Source organism: Pogona vitticeps, chromosome 1 (assembly GCF_051106095.1).
Source record: "Pogona vitticeps strain Pit_001003342236 chromosome 1, PviZW2.1, whole genome shotgun sequence".
Taxonomy (NCBI): domain Eukaryota; kingdom Metazoa; phylum Chordata; class Lepidosauria; order Squamata; family Agamidae; genus Pogona; species Pogona vitticeps.
The window spans coordinates 146,252,905-146,273,010 of NC_135783.1; the positions used below are offsets into that span (position 1 = coordinate 146,252,905).

General features: G+C 41.3%; 1 protein-coding gene across 2 annotated transcripts in view; it reads right to left on the reverse strand.

The window, feature by feature from the left end:
• The window catches only part of COG6 (component of oligomeric golgi complex 6), a 34,642-nt gene extending 14,792 nt beyond the window's left edge, over nucleotides 1-19,850 (reverse strand). Inside the window, exons 1-8 of one of the 2 annotated variants that reach the window (XM_073002524.2) lie at nucleotides 19,598-19,850; nucleotides 14,816-14,959; nucleotides 11,540-11,611; nucleotides 10,682-10,740; nucleotides 4,759-4,870; nucleotides 3,602-3,684; nucleotides 3,354-3,424; nucleotides 2,844-2,937 (exon numbers count right to left, since the gene is read on the reverse strand). In XM_073002524.2, coding sequence (XP_072858625.2) covers nucleotides 2,844-2,937; nucleotides 3,354-3,424; nucleotides 3,602-3,684; nucleotides 4,759-4,870; nucleotides 10,682-10,740; nucleotides 11,540-11,611; nucleotides 14,816-14,959; nucleotides 19,598-19,768 — 806 coding nt within the window. In that variant the 5' untranslated portion in view covers nucleotides 19,769-19,850. The remainder of the gene's footprint in view (nucleotides 1-2,843; nucleotides 2,938-3,353; nucleotides 3,425-3,601; nucleotides 3,685-4,758; nucleotides 4,871-10,681; nucleotides 10,741-11,539; nucleotides 11,612-14,815; nucleotides 14,960-19,597) is intronic. The other variant, XM_073002546.2, reaches the window with a different exon arrangement.
• Between the last annotated feature and the right edge of the window lie 256 nt (nucleotides 19,851-20,106).

Here is a 20,106-nt window from a genome sequence, read left to right on the forward strand (position 1 = left end):
GGAACCTCTAGAGTTGGTTTATCTTGGAGAAAGGGAGACACTATATCTCATAGCCTTGTCAATCATATTTTTGAAGGCAGATGATTGCTGTGTTGTTCTGGGAATTGCCAAGCAGGAGAACTGTTTGATTTTCAGAAAGAGACGGAGGGCACTCAGACTTCGGTGGAACCATGCCCTCTTGGCCATTCTTTTTAATTGTACGAGACAAAGAGTCTGCCATGTGCTGGCTGGAAAGAAAAAGGCACTCTGTGTGCACTGAGAGGCATTTTTAATATACAGTAGGACCCCCTTATCTGCAGGATCAGTATCTACTGATTCACTTATCCACATTCTGGAGAATTGGTAACTCCACATACCAACAGGTCCAGACCTTCAGATATTTGGGGATTCTTTTCCACTTTCGGCATTCATGGAGCCCACACCGCACCTCCGCAATCGCTTCTTCCTCTCTTTCCCTCAGTGCAATCTCCCGTTTTCACTTCCATGCTGGTAATCAGTATGTACCTGCTGCCACCAAAATTTTATACTCCAAGACAATTTCCCAGCTACTTTATGGAGTCCCAATTTGGATCGAGGCAGCAAACTCTGAAATCGATAAGGTGGCTGCCTCCTTTCTTAGGAAAATCCTCGGGATCCCTAATCTTATCAGACTTTTCACTATTACTCTAGAACTGGGTATCCACTTACCCTCTACCCTAGCCTGGACCACTACCTTCAAGTTCTGGCTCAGAATTCACCTCCTAACTCCCTCTGACTCGATCCTACAAGATTTATTAAAGGACCCCTACACTTCTACGTGGTTTCACCTCATAGAAGCCAAACTATTGTCATTATCTCTCTCTGTCGAAACTCTAGCCGACATGAACCTCAACTCAGCATATCAAATCATTAGATCCAGTCTCTATGACCTTGAATATGCAACCCTATTCTCCCAATTGAACCCCACCTGCTCCCCTCTTGTTTTTGGCCTATCCCCCTCCCTTGGCCGCCCCTCCAATTATTTTAACCAATTGTCCAACCCTCAAAAAAGACGAGCTTTTATGCTCGCTAGGCTGAATATCTTTCCATCAGCAGCCCACTTTGGGAGATTCACTCGAATCCCCCGCCCCAACAGATTGTGTCATTCCTGTGCATCCGAACCCGACTCCCTGGACCACATCTTACTCCGGTGCCCATCCCACAACATCCCCCGTAAGCGGCTACTAGGCCCACTCCTCTCCTCCCTCTCCCCTTTCTTCCTCGACCTTACCCCCATACTCCTGAGCGATTTCTCGCCTTTTATCACAAGTTGCTGACTTTCTCCTAACTGTTATGAAGACCTCCCCTCCCCCCCTCCCCCCACCCTAAACCCTCTATAAATCTCTCTGAACCTAGCCTACTACAATCCCAACCTCACCCTTCCCCCCACCCGGTATTGGAATGTAACCATCCTGTGTACTCCCTGTACCCTGTAATGCCAATAAAGGTTTCTGTATGTATGTATGTGCATTCTGAAAATATTTTAGAAATTCAAAGAAAAATACTCCAAAATATGTATGTTTAACAATGAAGTTACCCACTATAGCAGGGGTCCCCAACCCCCTGTCCATGGCCCGGTGCCAGTCCATGCACTTCCTGGAACTGTGCTGTGGACACAGATCTCCACCCCACCTGCACACATGGTGAGCATGTCACACTCGCGGAAAGGCGTGTCATGCTCGCAGGGGGCATGTCGCACTTGCGGGGGGGCATGTCGCTCCAACACACCCCTCTGCGAGTGTGACACTCCCCCGTGAGCGCGACACCCCCCCACGAGCGTGAAACCCCCACCGTGTTCCAGGTGACCCCCGCGCACAGAGCCTGCACCCCCCCAACCGGTCTGCGGTCCCAAAAAGGTTGGGGACTGCTGCACTAGAGGTAGCCAGAGACCATGCTTTGGATAGTGTTCACTATTAAAATATCATTACTTGTTTTTCAACGCTGAGGGGGCTTGAAACCGATCCCCCACAGATAGAGGATTCTTACTGTTGTGGCTGATAGAAGTAATTTGTGGCTTCTGAGCCTGGACACCATCAGTGGGCTCTAATTAGCTTTAACTTGCGGTGCTCCATATTTTGCAACAAATATTCCATCTTTGTCATTTAAGAACATGGAAAACACTGACAAATCAAATAAAAAAAAGTTTGTGGAAATCAGCAGAATACTTTCTGGTTCCTCTCTGCCACTTGTCATAAGGCTAAGTATCATTAGTACCTGTTAATGCTCTTTAGTTCGTATTTCATACTCCCTGACAGATCTTGAAGATTTTTCTGTCACACTGGTTCTACATTTTAAGATAATTGGAAGAAGAACCTGTGACAGGTCTCTTTTAATATTCTTTATCCTTGATTCCTTTGATCTAACTCTTCTTCAGCTTTCTGACATGCAGCAGATGGGACTGGTGTAAAGGATCATGGAGGAGAAAAAGAGGCATTGTGGGTAGAAAACAGACACATCAATCACAGCCATGTAATGGACAATTCTTTATGCCTGGGAGGTGCTACTCATGCAGGGACAAGAATAGACATGAAAGCCACAGACCCCTCTGACTTTGACTGTAGTCTCAGAACTTGACAGTTCTACCTACAAAAGTATAAGCTCTTTCTCAGAGATAAATGTGATTATTAGAACATACCAGTGTCCACAGCATGATTATGTTGCAGACTGTTATTTTAAAAGTTAACAGAGAGAGGGAGGAAAAAATGTGGAATGGTTGAAGTTCCATTAAATTGCAACCATAGTCCTAGTCATAAGGACAAGGCCCCATGTTATTAATTTTGGCTACAAAACCATTTTAAGCATTGTAACAAAAACATGAAACGTACTTATACAGAACAGGCCTGTCTTGCAAAGCTTCCATTGCTTTAGCTAGAACTGGAGAAATGTCACAAGATTCCTGGGTTAAGGCCCTGCATTCACCTGGAAAAAAATAAAATAAAGCCAAAGGTATGTCAGTATTGAGAACCAGTAATAGTAAGATTCCACCAGAGAGAGAGAGAGAGAGAGAGAGAGAGAGACTGTTTGCCTCAGCCTGGATCCCACCCCAGGACAGTTGTATGAACAAAGTAGGAAAGAGAAGAGCAACCTACCCTGTTTTAAGCTCCCTGGAGGAAAGATGGGATTTAATAATTATGATAAGAATGAGAAAGAGAGAGGCACATATATGGGGGGGGGGCGCAAAATGGTGATGCATTTGTTTCTGCAAAATGGATTACCAAAGACGGTTACCTAAGCACTGGCTTATAGAAAAAGAAACAAAGAACTGCTTTTGCCTATATCTAAACATCTCTTTAAAGCAAAAGACAAAATTGCATCTCCAATGAACTAAAGAGTACCTTGTGCCCACCGGTAAAGCTGCTCATAAGAAGTCTCCTGGAGCAAGGCCATCTGTTCCATAATCTCTAGGCTGCAAATTTAAAACAAAGTGTTTACCTGAACTTAATTAAACAGCATCTATAAAACCTGATTCTTCCATGTTAGTTTTAAAAATATGCTTCTCTATATAATAATACCTTCATAGAGGTTAAATAAACCAACAATGCATGGCAATTCTTTGAGGTGTAGCTGTTCTGTGTGAACTCACCCTGATCTCTGCTGGTTTGTGCGCAGAAGAATCTTGACATCGTTGTGGATTTGCTTTACTCTTCCCAGTACTTTGAAAAAATCCTTCAAGAAAAGAAATACAAGATTAATATAAAGTTTTACAATGATGTTTCTTTCTCGATGTAACCAAGACCTTGCAAAAAGAGCCTTCAACATCTGATCTCTATCAAAATAAGAAGTGACATTGATAACTCTGTGGTTGGGTAGGTTTTATATTTTCAGAAACGGGAGAGCCACCACAGCTTAATTCATTGCAGACCCCCCCCCCCCCAATGGTCCTACGGCCAGGTTCATTCAGGTAAAATCTATGGCTTTGGTTAAGCTGGTATTTTTTGCCTTCTTATCCCCTACTCCCACCCATCCTGCTTCTTTTGACATCCGGCCTAATGAAGAGATCTAGGCCTGCACATGTTTTAAATCTTTCAACTAGCCTAAAAGTGACATGGAGGTGGCTTTCTTTTTCAGTCTCTAGGAAGCTCTCCTGCTGCTGTATTCATTCACCATCATGTTATATTAGCAGTGTTCTGATTCCAGATAAAACTGGTATGCCTTGTGATGTTTTGTGTGTTGTTGGGAGTAATGAACAGAACACCTAAATTGAACAGAACTGCATTAAATATGCATTGCTTTTCACTGGTGCTGGTTAGTTTTGCATACTTCGATCAAAGCAAATCATTTTAACACAAGTGTTAGGAATGGCAGTAGAAGTTGAAGGAAGCAAGGAGCAATATAATGTGGTTTTCACAGGGTGCATGCAACCCACTCCCTAAATAACTACTTGCAGTACTACTATGAAACAAGTATTGAACTGCTTACAAAATCCACATTAGAAAACTCAGAATTCCACTGAAAAAATTTTGTCTTGCAAATGCCTAAAACCTTTAACCATATCTGCACCCTCTCGTCAGATTCTGTCTCCCTCCAACATCTAGAACCATCAGTCTCTTTTATCCACTTGCTTCAAGCAAGATAATGTTAAAAAGGCAGGGTACTGAAACACCCCTCAGCATGCACCCACTTTGGGAAGCCTTGTTATAGCAAACATATTTACATCATACAAAACTAAAGCAGAACAAAGAGAAAGGGAAGTTCCTATTGCATTAGAATGTGACTGTTGTGAATATTCAAAATACCTACCTCTGTAACAGGTCCATCTCTTGCACTTCGAAGGACATTCATTTGCTCTGGAGAAAGCTGGAATTCTGCTATGAAAGCATCTGCTATTTGTGCTTTCAATTCTAACCTCTGGCTGCAATAAAAACACTAGTTTGCCATTGTATAGTAACCCTAATTTATTTAACACATTTTATAAAATGTATACTCTATTCCAAACTGCACAGTGCATCTCATAATAGTTCACTTATACAACATCCTCATTCTGCTTGTATTCACCTCTTATTTCCACAGCTCTTGTTTTGGAAGAAAATATCAATGCCAATACTACTATAATAATACTTGGCAATTGTATTTCATTATGGAGGATTCAGAGGTTACACCCGGCCCTGAAGCAAGGATATGTAAGGATTTTGAAGTACTTGAAAGCAGTATCAGAAACTGTTAGAAATGTCAATATGTTTAATATCTAAGTTGCTATTAAGCTGTATGCTTGTTTATACAGAATGTATCAGCTGAAATCCTATTGCACAGCTCTGCAGTCGTGTGAAGTCATGATGATGTCATCAGCAGTAGCCATTGATTAAAGGTTTCCTTTGGGGATTTCGGGGTACAAACACTGAGTAATTATGTGTTCAAGTGGCATGCACTTGGAAATCGCCTTTGATCAGCACTCTTTTTATTATGATGATTACATCATCATGGCTGTGCATGCAAATCTATGCAACAGAATTTCAACCATCATCTTAAAATAACTCCATGAAATTGTCTCTAATCTAGTTAATACTAATATAACCAGCTAGTAAATTAAGGATGCTTAAAGTTACTGTACATGTTAACAAGTTCTTCTGCAAACATATACATTTTAATACAAAGTCATGAAGACATGAAAGGTATAAAATACAAGAAAGGATTTGACTAGCTTCTATAATTTATTAGAATACACAAGGGAATCAGAATGACATCTGTATTTGGACATGATAATAAACTAAAATCAGAAGCAAAAGATTTTTATCTCCTCCTTACAACTCTGCCGGAGGAGGGAAGAGGTTCACTGTTACAGACATGAGCCTCAGTTTCAGAGGCTTTCCTCTCCCTTCTGGCATGGCAGCAAGGAGGAAGTCACAAGATTTTGTGTATGATTTCAGTAAATCAGTTTTGTACAGTGGTGCCTCGCATAACGTTTTTAATTGGTTCCAAAAAAAAAAAAACCTTATGCGAAAAAAACTTTATGCGAAACACCATTTCCCATAGAGATGCATTGGAAACCGGTTAATCCGTTCCAATAGGCACGGATTGCCGTCCTTAAGCGAAAAAACCCATAGGAAACATCGTTAAACGATACAATGTATCCTCCATTGGAATGTATTGAAGCTGACTCAATACATTTCAAGGGCTTTGCGAAGTCAATTTTTGCAAAATTAAGTGTGTCATAAAAGGGTCAAAATGGTTTTAAATGCTTGGATTAGCTTCTGCACCCTCTAAAACGGATGCAAAAGTTAATTTGGCTTTGATCTGACTTTTCGTTAATTAATGGTGAATTTTTTCCCCCCAACTTTTGACAGCTGTCAAAATCTGACAGCTCCATTATTTCCTATGGGGGAAGAAAAAATTCACAGAAAATTAATGAAGACTCAGCAACTGTTCTAAATTCTTGGGTTCGTTAGAGGACCCCCTAAGTTGTGTGCAAACCTGATTTGGCGTTGATCTGAACTTTCGTTAATTTTTTGTAAATTGTTTTCTCCCCCATAGGAAAGCATGGAGCTGTCAGATTTTGACAGGTCCATTGGTTCCTATGGGCCAAAAAACAAAAATTCACAAAAAATTAACGAAAAGTCAGATCAACGCCAAATTAAGTATGCACACATTTTAGAAGGTACACTAATGATTCCAAGCATTTAAAACTGTTTTTCAACATGTTAAGACACTTTTGTAATTGAAAAAATGAACATCGTTAAGTGAAGCAGGGGACCTAAAACAAAAAACATTAAGCGAAGCATGGTCCCAAAAACGCTATGCGAAAATCGCCCATAGGGAAAAACGTTATACGAAGCACAATCTGACTCTGAAAAAATAAACGTTAAGCGAAAAAAACGTTAAACGAAGCAAACGTTATGCGAGGCACCACTGTACTTTGTACAGTATCATAGTGTCCATCTGAATTATGGTAGCTGAAACAAACCAGCTTCCTAAACTATGTTAACTTCTTTCTATTAAACACAATTAAGGATAGCCGTCATTAGGACACAATGTTTAAATCTGGTTGGCTTAAAATAGAGATGGGAGGAAACATGTGTACCCAAGACCCACTGCAGCTTGTTTCCCAGTTTAAAAAAAATGGATTCTCATTCCAAAACTACCAAAGTACTTCTCAAAATATTAGCATTTTTACATTAGCACAGTTTCTTTTTCCGTCATTTAACAATCTTTTTATTTATCACATATGGAATTTTATTCTTTTGTTTCATTTCTATTTTCTGTTTTTACTGCATTTGAACTATACTGAATTTTGAGGCAGACACCGACAGAAACAAAGGATCTTTTTTCTTATTGTTCTAATTACAGGCTCAGTACTCTCATTAATTGCAACTCCAAAGGCTTATGTGGCTAAAAGGCTAAGTGGCTAAAGTACGATCCATTCAAATCAGTCTGGATTTATTCCACACAGATAAGGATGGATCATGTAAGATCTGACATATGCTCAAATCTGGCAGCCTCATCTCCAATGCACTTTTTCCCCCGCACAGCACAAAATGGCTATAAGACAAGACACTGACAGAGAATAAGCCAAGGACAGTAACCTCACAGAAGAGGTGAGAGGCGCAGTGGTTAAAACGCTGTACTGCAGCTAAAGCTGTGCTCACGACCTGGGGTTCAAATCCCAGGTAGCCGGCTCAAGGTTGACTCAGCCTTCCATCCTTCCGAGGTCGGTAAAATGAGTACCCAGCTTGCTGGGGGGGCAATGTGTAGCCTGTATAATTAAAAATTGTAAACCGCCCGGAGAGTGCTTGTAGCGCTATGGGGCGGTATATAAGTCCAATAAATAAATATAAATAAATAAATCCCTACCACAATGCAGCCATAGATTATGGGTTGAAAGGGGGAGAAGAAGAAAGAGAAAAAGCCATGAAAGTGAAGTTCAGCTATGGAGTTACAGTATACAGAAGGAAAGCAGAACAGAAAGCCAGGAAGATGGGAGAGCATGGGGGAAATGAATGAAACATCAATGAGGAGAGATTAACATGAACAGGGATTAATCAAGGGATACTACCCTGTGGGCTAAACCACAGAAGCCTGTGCTGCAGGGTCAGAAGACCAAGCAGTCGTAAGATCGAATCCACGCCACGGAGTGAACTCCCGTCGCTTGTCCCAGCTCCTACTAATCTAGCGGTTCGAAAGCATGCAAATGCGAGTAGATAAATAGGGACCACCTCGGTGGGAAGGTAACAGTATTCTGTGTCTAAGTCGCACTGGCCATGTGACCACGGAAGATTGTCTTCGGACAAAACACTGGCTCTATGGTTTGGAAACGGGGATGAGCACCGCCCCCTAGAGTCGAACACGACTGGACAAAAATTGTCAAGGGGAACCTTTACCTTTACCACCAACAAACCATGAAAAAACAAGGATATGTTTTTCCTGAAATTATTCAGTTTTCTTCTGAGCCTTGGAATATTCCCTCCATCCTATTAACACAACACAGAAACAGAACTCTGGAAATAGCTGTAAAAATTTTTAACTGGAAATGTGCAGATTTGTAGTTTTGAGCTACAACTCCCAGAATTCCCCAAGCAGTACAGAAAATGTAGGTGGGGATTGTAGTCCAGAAACACAAGGCTGCACACCTCTAAAACAAAAAAACGTTATGGCAGACTATATACAATTTATGTACAAGTAGCTCCAGTGAATCATATTCATGCAACCAACAGTTGGCTAATAAAGTCGGCAAACAATTGCCTTGAATGTCATTCAACTAGTCTTATACTTTGCTGTTATTACTAAGTGGGTAAAATCCAATTGTTGAATCACAAATACCAAATAGCATTTCATTTATGTGCTGAATTCAATTACAATGCCAATTCACATTTTAAAAAAACATGGTGGAACTTAATAAAGGTATCATGGTATGTACATCTCCATGCAACTGGATTATAACAATTCCTAAATAAACATGTGCCCAATATTAATGGATATACTGTATATCAGCTGGAACAAAGAAATCTAAAAGTACAATGAAGGTGGTGTTTTTAAAAAAAAACAACTGAGAAGCATACACAGGAGAAAACTGTTGATAATTAACACAAATGTGTGTTTTTTAATCAAAGACATCTGAGAAAGGACAGGAAGATATTTTATTAACGGAACTGTAGAATGGAGTGGTGAATCCTTTTTTGTTGAGGTCTGCATTTGGGGGGAGGGGTGTCTGTCAGAGGCCACGTACCATCAGAAAGCCAACAGAACCCTAACTGTTCTTTATTTTTGCCAATCTTTCCAGTCACTCTCTGATTTTCCCTCTTCTGGCATTTTTTCCTCTGCATACATCATGTCCAGGTACACAGAAGGGCTTGAAAGCAGCACACAGAGAACAAGACATCAATGATTCTCATGTTTTATGCCCCCCTCCTAAACTCTTCCACTGATGCCTCTGACTACAGTGATAATGAAACATGTTTCACAATCCTATGCTGCTACCATTAATGCTACACATCAAATTAAATGTGCACGGGATGGACAATTCCATACTCAAAAGTAAATCCTACTGATTTTAATGAAAAATCCCCACATACACAGAGATGTGACTGCAATCTTCCAGAGTAACCATGCCCACATGTTCCAATCTGGACCCTAAGGCAACCTTCTGATGCCCTTTGCATATGCTCCCACCCAAAGACGCAAGGCAGGTGACTAGCAGAAAGAAGGCCTGTCATTTATAGCTCCCGGTTATGCATTCATTACCTATCTCAGAGAGGCTCATCTGAGGAGTACTGTATATTGCTGTCTTTTCGGCATCAGGTTCATACCTTTTTTTATTGAGCCAGGTTTAATTCTTAAATTTTAAAAATATTGTAGTGGTTCCTAGATCCTTGCACAAACATCTGCTGTTTGGTTTTCTTTAGTTGTATTCTCTGTTTTTTAAAATTTGTTTAAACATTCATATTATTATTTTATTCTTCATTGCTTTTATATCTGTTTTGTGAAATGATCCGAAAGTTCAGATCGCTGGATGGTACAGAAATGTAGTCAGCAGACTAATCATTCAGTCAATTGAGTATCAAGCTCAAGCAGTGAATTCTATTTGTCTCTCATGAGATAATTTTTGCTTAAATATGGCACCCCAATTGATTCTAAAATAAAGAATAACATTCTTTTTTCAAAACACAGCAACCTGACATCCTATTGCACAGCATGCAAAATCCATGGTAACTATTATCTCAGGAAAAGCTGCATCAAACATGAATACATGGAAGTTACCTAAAGTGATACTGGACAAAATCCTGTTCCGCAAGTTACGCCAGTGTAAACCAGAGCTAGTGCCAAAAGTAATTTATTTAAACTAACTGAAAGCTTCCTTTTCCCATCTCCTTTCAGATTCTGAGGGTCTCAAGGGCTATCTTTGCCTTGAGGAAGCCTTTGGGAGCCTCAAGATGGTGGGAGGAAAGCCTTCAGTTTGTTCTTTTTAATGTCATTTTTTACTATTAAAGGCTACCTCATATCCTGCGACTCCCAAAGACTTCTCCAGGGAGCCCTAGGCAGCCTCAGAACCTGAAAGACTTGGGAGTGAGGGAATAAGAAACTTTCAATTGGTTTCAACTAATTATTTCCAGTGCTGATCCAGTTTACACCTAACTTTATGCAACAGGACGCTATCCACTGATTATTCAGTGTAAGTTGATAACATAACACATTTCATTTGCCAACAAATGTAACAAAAACGGTAAATACATACTTCTCTGCTTGAAGCTTAGTTGTCTTTACTATTAAATCCTGTGTTTGCTCCTTGGTTGCCTGGAATTCAGATCAGAGTGATAAAAGTAAAACGCAATAAAGGGTTTAAGGTATATTTCTAGCATTTTGCTTCAATGCAACTACAAGCTATAGTAACACAACAGACGAATTGGTGGAAATAAAGAATGTTACATTTCCCCCATTTTCTGGCAAGAAGTAAAGAAAGCAGCTAATTTATTTAAAACATTTTATACTGCATGAGCATATAGAAATTACAATCAGGATGCTCATAATATAAGCCCTACCCCAAAAATAAGCCCTAGTTAAGCGATACCCCGCCCTCCACCACTGTGCAGCAACCAGAAGACTATTTGAATAAATGTAGATTGTTGTACATAAAAAAGTAAAACATCCCCTGAAAATAAGCCCTAATGCATTTCTGGAGTGAAAATTAATATAAGACCCTGTCTTATTTTCAGAGAAACATGGTAGCTGGATGATTCACTCTAGCCCAGAGGTTTATGTCCATTGTGATGTCCACAAAAAGCTCTTTTACATATGGAATAACCTATTCATTTCAACAGATGGAACAAACCTCATCAATATAAATATAGATCTGCCTTCCGAGAAATTAATGGGTATATCTTCCTGTGCAGGGAAAAATCTTCCACTGCATTAGAATTTCTGTGCCTGTAACCTGTTTGGTAAATTCCTCTGGCTGCCATCAGATGCACTTCTTAAATTACCATACGGTGTTCGTGTGTGTGCAGAAATACTGTACGTGTGAAATTACAATATTCAGTGTATGAAGCTATCAAATGTGCAATACCCAGCTATCCACCCATCCCTTCTAGAATACCTTCAAGTGATTAGTCATATCCTGGCAGCAGTTGTTCATGAACTGCACATCTTCATTAATACTTTCAAGCTCCTGAAAAGAACACAAAAACAAACACTATGGTAAGTGGCTTAAAACATCATGGAGACATGGCTTTTAGAATCCCTTCTTTCCTGCAATAAAGCACTACACAAATCCAGCTGTATGATGAAAACAGTAACCATTTCTATCCTGATACAGGCCGCTTGACAACCTGTTACAACAATACAGCAGTCTTAGAAAATCTGGGATGACAAATGGAGAACTGCAACTATGGAGAGCAACTGAAGTACTGAGGAGCCGAAAAGGGAAGTTCTCCTAACTAATATTGGCCGTATTTCTCTCCATACAGTCTTCTGGATCTCTAAAATGTCAACACATGTGGTACAAGCAGGAGTTTTCTATTTGCCTCGTTCTTTGCTTCCCTGTTTTTCTATCATCCTCTCTAACCCCTTTCTCACAAAGATCAAAAGCAATGCTAACTGTTCTTTGAACTAGCTCCTGGTCTGCCAATACAAGTTTGTTTGTTTTTTGTGCATGTGGGAGGATAGTTTTGATTTTTCTATTATGAACCTGTTAAGTGTAACAAAGCTTAGTCCACTTTCTTCATCTGTCCCAAATTTTGTACTCCCCTTTCCGTATCAGAGAAAACAGTGGACAAGAAAGCCTTGGAGCTTGGAGGCCATTGGTTGGCTCAGTTTACAAATACCCAAGCAACACTGCAACAGCAGCCTAGAAAAGTTTGTAAGAAGTGCTGGATAGCTCAGCAGTTTAGGTTTCTGGCTCTGAAGCCAGAGGTTGGGAGTTTGATTCGTTGCTTGGCCTCCTCGACAAGGGCTGGACTTGATGATCCATAGGGTCCCTTCCAGCTCTGGAGTTCTAAGAGTATTAATTTCAAACAGTTCAGACATAGCAGACTTAAGACTTTCTACTAAACTCCAAAGTTTTATCTCAAGTGTAGGTTAAGGTATATAGCTTGCAAAGATTACGTAGCAAACTGACTGCAAATGATTAACTATGAACTGGATGTCTACCTGTTCCAATCTCAGATCACCCATGAAGTCACTGAGGGGCCTGAAGGAAGCAGTAACATTGTTTCTCAGCTACCTTGGAAACCAAGCACGGCAAAGGCTAATAAGAGTTTTGTCAAGAGAACAAGCTGGTCATCACAAACACTCTTTTCCAACAACACAAGAGACTACTCTACACATGGACATCACCAGATGGGCAATACGGAAATCAGATAGATTACAGTATGTTCTCTGCAGCCAAAGATTGAGAAGCTCTATATAGTCAGCAAAAACAAGATATGGAGCTGACTGTGGTTCTGATCATCAGCTTCATATAGCAAAACTCAAGCTTAAACTGAAGTAGGAAAAACCACTGGGCTAGTCAGGTATAATCTAAACTAAATCCCTTATGAATACACAGTGGAAGTGAAGAACAGATTTAAGGAACTAGATTTAGTGGACAGAGTGCCTGAAGAACTATGAATGGAGGCACGTAACATTGCACAGGAGGCAGCAACAAAAACCATCCAAAGGAAAGGGAAATGAAAGAAAGCAAAGTGGCTATCCAACAAGGCCTTACAAATACAGTGGGGTCTTGACTTGAGAACTTAATCCGTATTGGAAGGCGGTTTTCAAGTCAAAAAGTTCGCAGGTCAAATCTGCATTTCCCATAGGAATGCATTGAAAACCATTTGATCCGTATCTGCTCTTTTCCGTCCATAGAAACTAATGGGAAGCTGCCATTCCGCCTTCGACCCACTAGAGGGGGATATTTTGTTTCTTTTTTTCTTAGGTCAAGAAAAGTTCAGGGAAGGCAGGGAAAATACAGCCCAGGCAGTCTGAAGACTGTCTCCCAATCCACTCTCTAAACGCTGGGAGGAGTGAGGAAGCAGACAGGCACCCTTTTCACTGGCCAACAGTTAACTGAAAGTTCAAATTTTGCACTTTCCCTGCCTCCCACATGGTTTTTTTCAATTTTTTTTCAGTTCGTAACTCAAATCTAAGTACGTAAGTCAAGTCAATATTTTCCTATGAGAGTGGTTCGTAAGTCAAAATGTTCGTAACTCGGGCCGTTCGTAAGTCAAGACCCCACTGTAGCAGAGAAGAGAAGGGAAACAAAATGCAAGAAAGATAGGGAAAGCTACAGAAAATAGAATGCATGCTTCCAAAGAATAGCAAGGAGAGACAAGAGGGCCTTCTTAAACAAACAGTGCAAAGAAATAGAGGAAAATAAGAGAAAGGAAAAACCAGAGATATGTTCAAGAAACTTGGAGCTATTAAAGGAACATTTTGTGCAAAGATGAACATGATAAAGGACAAAAATGGGAAGGACCTAACAGAAGATAAAGACATCAAAGATAAAGACATCAAGAAGAGGTGGCAAGAATACACAGAGGAATTATACCAGAAAGATCTGGATGTCCTGGACAACCCAGATGGTGTGGTTGCTGACCTTGAGCCAGACATCCTGGAGAGTGAAGTCAAGTGGGCCTTAGAAAGCATGGCTAACAAGGTCAGTGGAGGTGATGGCATTCCAGTTGAACTATTTAAAATCTTAAAAGATGGCCATCTCATAAGAAGAAAAGACTCCCTGGAAAAGACCCTGATGCTGAGAAAGTGTGAAGGCAAGAGGAGAAGGGGACAACAGAGGACAAAATGGTTGGACAGTGTCATCAAAGCTACCAACATGAATTTGACCAAACTCCGGGAGGCAATGGAAGACAGGAGGGCCTGGCGTGCTCTGGTCCATGGGGTCCTGAAGAGTCAGACACAACGTAATGACTAAACAACAACTCTATGAATAGTGAGTTACTCCTGAGTAAACATTTAGAGGTTTGCACTGCTCAGCAAGACAGTGCTTAAATATTGTTATGTTGTGTTAAATCTTGCTGCAATAATTCTGACCTGTCTTTCCTCCATTTCTGGTGAAAAAAAGGCAACTGCAGAAAGAACATAAATGGATATAAGATTCTATGCTGCATATCTTTCAAATCAAACCCAAATGATGTATATTAAGGTGTCCAAGATCTATACTGTTTCATTAAAGATACTGTATATGCTACCTACACAGAAAAATATGAACTTGTCTTACTTCAAACGGAATATGTATTTAGAACACTATACAATAAAAATAACACATTGAAAAAAATAAATCACAGATAATATTGGATAGATTTCCTTAAGAAAAAAATAGTTTTATGTCAACCCTATGTGTGACATTTAGAGCTAATTTTTAAAAATATCATACCTCTTTCACTTGTTTGAAAATATAGACAAATTCTTCATTTATAGCTAAACTTCGATGTTCAATATCCCCACGCAAATTTCTTCTGGTACGTAAACTGTTTTCAACAAAAAAGGTGGAAAGAGCCTTGAGTGCCTCTAACATTTCCTGTAAAGGATATATAAAAATATATTGCAAAAATAATTAAAGTATATTAACATAAGAATATAAGAAGAGCCCTCCTGGATCAGGCCAAGAGCCCATCTAGGCCAGCTTCCTATATCTCACAGGGGCCCCACCAGATGCCTCTGGCAGCACACGAGACCATGAGATCCCTGTCTCCTGATACCCCTCCGCTGCATCTGGTATTTTGAAGTACCTTCCTTTTAAGCCTGGAGATTATACATCCCTATCATGGCTTGTAACCTATGATGGACTATTCCTCAAAGAATTTGTCCAGTCCCCTTTTAAAGGCATCTAGGCCAGATACCATCACCATATCCTGTGGCAAAGAGTTCCACAGATTAACAACATACAGGATAAAGAAATATTTTTCTGTTCACTCTCCCAACACTCAATTTGAGCGGATGTCCCCTGGTTCTGGGACTGCGTAAGAGTTTCCCTCTATCCACTTCATTCATTCCCTGCATAATTTTATACATCTCAATCATGTCCCCCTCAGGTACCTTTTCTCTAGATTAAAGAGCTCCAAACACTATAGCCTTTCCTCATAAGGGAGGTGCCCAAGCCCTGTAATCATTTTAGTCACTCTCTTCTGAACCTTTTCTATTTCCACTACAGTGGTGCCTTGCATAGCAATCGCTCCGTTTAGCAACAAAATCGCTTTGCGATGGACTTTTTGCCATTGCAAAAGCGATCGCTTTGCGATGTTCTCTATGGGGTATTTTCGCTTTGCGATGATCGCAGGGAAGCGATCATCGCAAAGCCCCCATTTTCGCACAGCTGATCGGCGGTTTCAAAATGGCTGCTGGGGGGAAAACATGGCCGCCCGCTGTTTTTTGGGACGGATTCCTCACTTTAGAGGCACCGAAAATGGCGGCGCTATGGAGGATCTTTGCTCAATGGTGAGTTTTAAGCCCACAGGAACGCATTAATCGCGTTTTAATGCATTTCTATGGGCTTTTTTATTTCGCTTTGCGATGAAAGTGCTTAGCAGCGATTTTTTCTGAACGAATTAACATCGCTAAGTGAGGCACCACTGTATGTCTTTTTCAAGGTGCAGTGACCAGAAGTGTACGAATACTCCAGGTGTGGCCTCACCAGCATTTTATATAATGGCATTATAATGTTGGTTGTTTTATTTTCAATCCCCTTTTCAATCAGACCTAGCATGGAATTCCCCTTCTTCACTGCCAGTTCGCAAACTGGATTCACACTTTCATTGAGCTGTCCCCCAGCACACCAAGATCTCTTTCCTGATCCATCACAGACAGCTCAAAACCCATTAGCTGAGAACTAAAGTTTTGATTTTTTTTTTTGCCCCAATGTGCTTTACTTTACATTTTCTTATATTGAAAAGGAATTGCCATTTTGCCACCCATTCTCCCAGTAGGGAGAGATCCTTCTGGAGCTCTTCACAATCCCTTCTGGTCTTCACCACCCTGAAAAGTTTTGTGTCGTCTGCAAACTTGGCCTCCTCACTGCTTATCCCTGTCTCCATGTCACTTATGAACAGGTTGAAAAGCCCAGGTCCCAGGACAGATCCCTGGGGCACACCGCTTTTCACTTCTCTCCATTGTGAAAACTGCCCATTGACACTTAGCCCCCTTTAACTTAATGGCTGAAATCTTCCTGCAGTTAGACAAACAGATTAACTTTTAGACATAAATTGTTGTAAGTCAGGAAATCTCCACAAACATTATCTGTTTCCAATTGAGTCACATGACTCAGTATGCAGCAGATAACATTTACAGATATTCTTATGGCAATTTGTGTGTAAAAGTTATACTCTTTACATATACACATACACTTGTTCAGATAGGGTAAAAGTGATAATATAACACAAGCAGTTCATGGTACCATTACAGTACAAAAACATAGACCCTAAGACACTTTTTCTTGTCTTTACATGCAAAATCAGCATCTTGTTTCATGTCACGTACATTCCCTACAGGCTACATGTGAAGCTTAGTTTAATTGTGTGGCCCACAGAACTACAGTATATTCCTCTTATACTCCTATGAATAGGCTATCCATAGTTAGCCTATACAGCTATGGTACAGAATTCAGAAAACTTAATACTTAACAGCAATACTACAACTCAAGATATTAAATCCGAGGCAGAAATCTTTACAGATTTATGTGGTTTTTACTCAGAAACAGATCAGACTACATAACCCATAGAATGTACTGTAAAAATCACAGCTCCAGCACCTTATCAGTAATATTCAGTCAAACCCAATGTATGCTCCAATTTTCAGCCCCACTGGGCATCCCATGGGCATGAATGTGATCCATTAGAACAGTGATTCCAAAACTTGGGTCCCTAGATATTCTTGGACTAAAATTCCCAAAAGCCTTGGCTGGGAATCACTGTATTAGGAGAGAGATGGTTGCTTTTTATAAGAGTTATGAGAAGGGGGGGGGTTCTTTTTACTATGACATTGTGTCAGAGATCTCTTCCCAAGCTTTATGATGCAGTTTGTGTCATGCATGAGAGTGGATTTTATAACATGTCATAACGTTTTGTAGGAAAAATCCATCCTTCTGAAACATTACATCAATACTTTTCATTGTATATGGACGTAGAAATGCCAAATGTTCAAGCAGGATTCAGAAAATGAAGATACACCAGATATATTACATTTTGGTTCAATCATTAATCCAAATGGAGACTACAGCCAAGAAATGAGAAGCTGACAGACTTAAAAGAGCAGCAATGAGGGGACTAGAAAATATCTTTAAAAGTAAAGGTAAGGTGCTGGTGAACAAGGTCTAGGTGAGTAATTCCTAATCTTGGACCCCCAATGTTCTTGGACTAATACTCCAAGAAGCCTTTACCACTGGCCTGGATTTCCGGCCTAGATTTCTGGGAGTTGCAGTCCAAGAACATCTCGGGACCCTAGGGTGGGAACCAGTGGTCCACATGATCCATACTGTAGTATTTCTAATTGCTATGGACAGATGTGAAAACTGGACAATGAAGAAAACTGGCATAATTATTCAAAATGTTGTGCTGGATAAGAGCTTTACAATATCATAAACTGAAAGAAAGACATACAGTGGTGCCTCGCTTAACGAGCGCACCATTTAACGAAGAATCCGTATAGCGATCCCTTTTTGGGGATCGCTATACGGATCTGCCCCAATCGCCGCACTCGCTTTGCGACGATTGGGGCGTCCGGCAGCCATTTTGGAGCCGCCGAACAGCTGATCGGCAGCTCCAAAATGGCCGCCGGATGACCCAAAATGGCCCCCTATCAGTGTTTTCGCGCCCTCCCCTTGCTTATGGAGGTCGCGAAAACGCTGCGGGGGGCATTTTGGGCCATCCGTGGCCATTTTAATGGCCATTTTAATGATCGGCTGATCAGCGGCTCCGAAATGGCCACCGGACGCGAAAACATCGCTGGAGGGGTAAGTTTGTACGCTTATTGGAACGCATTAAACTAAGTTTAATGCGTTCCAATAGGCTTTCCTTACCCGCACAGCGATGTTTTCGTATAGTGAAGGTTAATCCGGAACGGATTAACCTCGCTATACGGGGCACCACTGTATATGGGTTCTGGATCAAATTAAGCCTGAATTTTCATGAGAAAGAAAAATTACTGCACTGAGGCCATAATACTTTAGACATTATCATGAGAAGACAAGACTCATGGGAAAAGACAATAATGCAAGGAAAAACTGAACAAAGTAGGGGGGAAAAAGAAGACCCATCATGGATTTACTAAAAACAAACTGCAGTACTTAGTTTGCTAAGCCTGAGAAAGGCTATTGACAATAGAACTTTGGGAGTTAATTCATTCATACGGCTATCATTAGATGTAAACAACTTCATAGCAGATAACAAAAAAGCTATGAAGAGCAGAATCTATTATGATGCAATCTGTATGTACAGAAGCACACTGTGGTTAGACCAAAGAGAAGCTTGGGTCTCAATTAAGTTGGACTGCAAACTCCACTACACAAACACCAGCCAGCACAACCAAATAGAAAAACAGTTATTTTTAATGGAGCTATTTCACACACTCAGCTGTCAGTCTTTAAGTGTACAGTAGTCACTAAAGCACAATCAAGGGTTCCATTCAGATTACAAGGCAGATGGTCATTGGCAAGGCACAGACTACACCTGCTAGCCTCTGAGCAAATATGTTGCTGAATAGATCTGATGTGCAGGTATTTTTTTTTTTAAATAAGGACACTTAGATCCATTATGAAATTAAATGTTATGGGGATAAAATGCATTTCAGATCACTTTAGAAACCAGCTCACTTGACAAACAGAACCTCATTCAATACTACTGGTCACGCCCAGTGTGGTGTGGTGGATGAAGCGATGGACGAGGACTCTGGAGAACAAGGTTCTAATCCCCATTCAGCCATGGAAACTCATGGGGGGAAGCTGGAACTGATAAAGCTACTCCTTAAATAACCCCCTTACCTTGAAAGCCCTGTTAGGGTGGCTATAAATCGGTTCAGACTTGACGGCACAGAACACGCACATACTTTATTCCCTGTGCCCAGAAGAGGGAAGGAAGGAGCTACCTGAAAAGCAGCCAAGGCCTCAACCCCACCTCCCCGTCCCAGTCCCAATCCTAGGAAGGTACCGTTCCCTCGCCTCGCTCACCTTGTCCGCCTCCAGCCGCGTCTCCAGCACTTTGCGGAGCTTCCGCGATAACGGGTTGGGCCCGGGGCCTCCGCTCAAGCCCTGCAAGGACGAGGACGAACCGCCCGTCGCGGAGGACTGCAGCGAGCGCGGCGGCGGCGGCGCCAACGGCTCCTCACTGGGCGCCGCCATTTTCCTCCCCCTCCCGAAATTTCTTCCTGAAGCCTCGGTGGCGGAGGAGGCGGAGCAACGACCGGACCCTGGAACGATGCGGCACCGACAGCCTCGGCCACGCCCACTTTCTCGCCGCCCCGCCCCCCGCCGGCCTCTGTGACGGAGAAGCGGAGCTCCGCCCACTTTTCTGTCTGGGCGAGGAAACGAGTCAGCCGGGCAAGCGCGGGAGAGAGACGTTGCTCTTCTTCGTCAGCGTTGGGCACCGCTGCCTGGTGGAGAGGTGTCCAGGCTGACGAAGACTTATATGAGTCTAAAGCTCGCATTTTTAATTTTTTTTTTTTTTTTTAGTGGGCTAA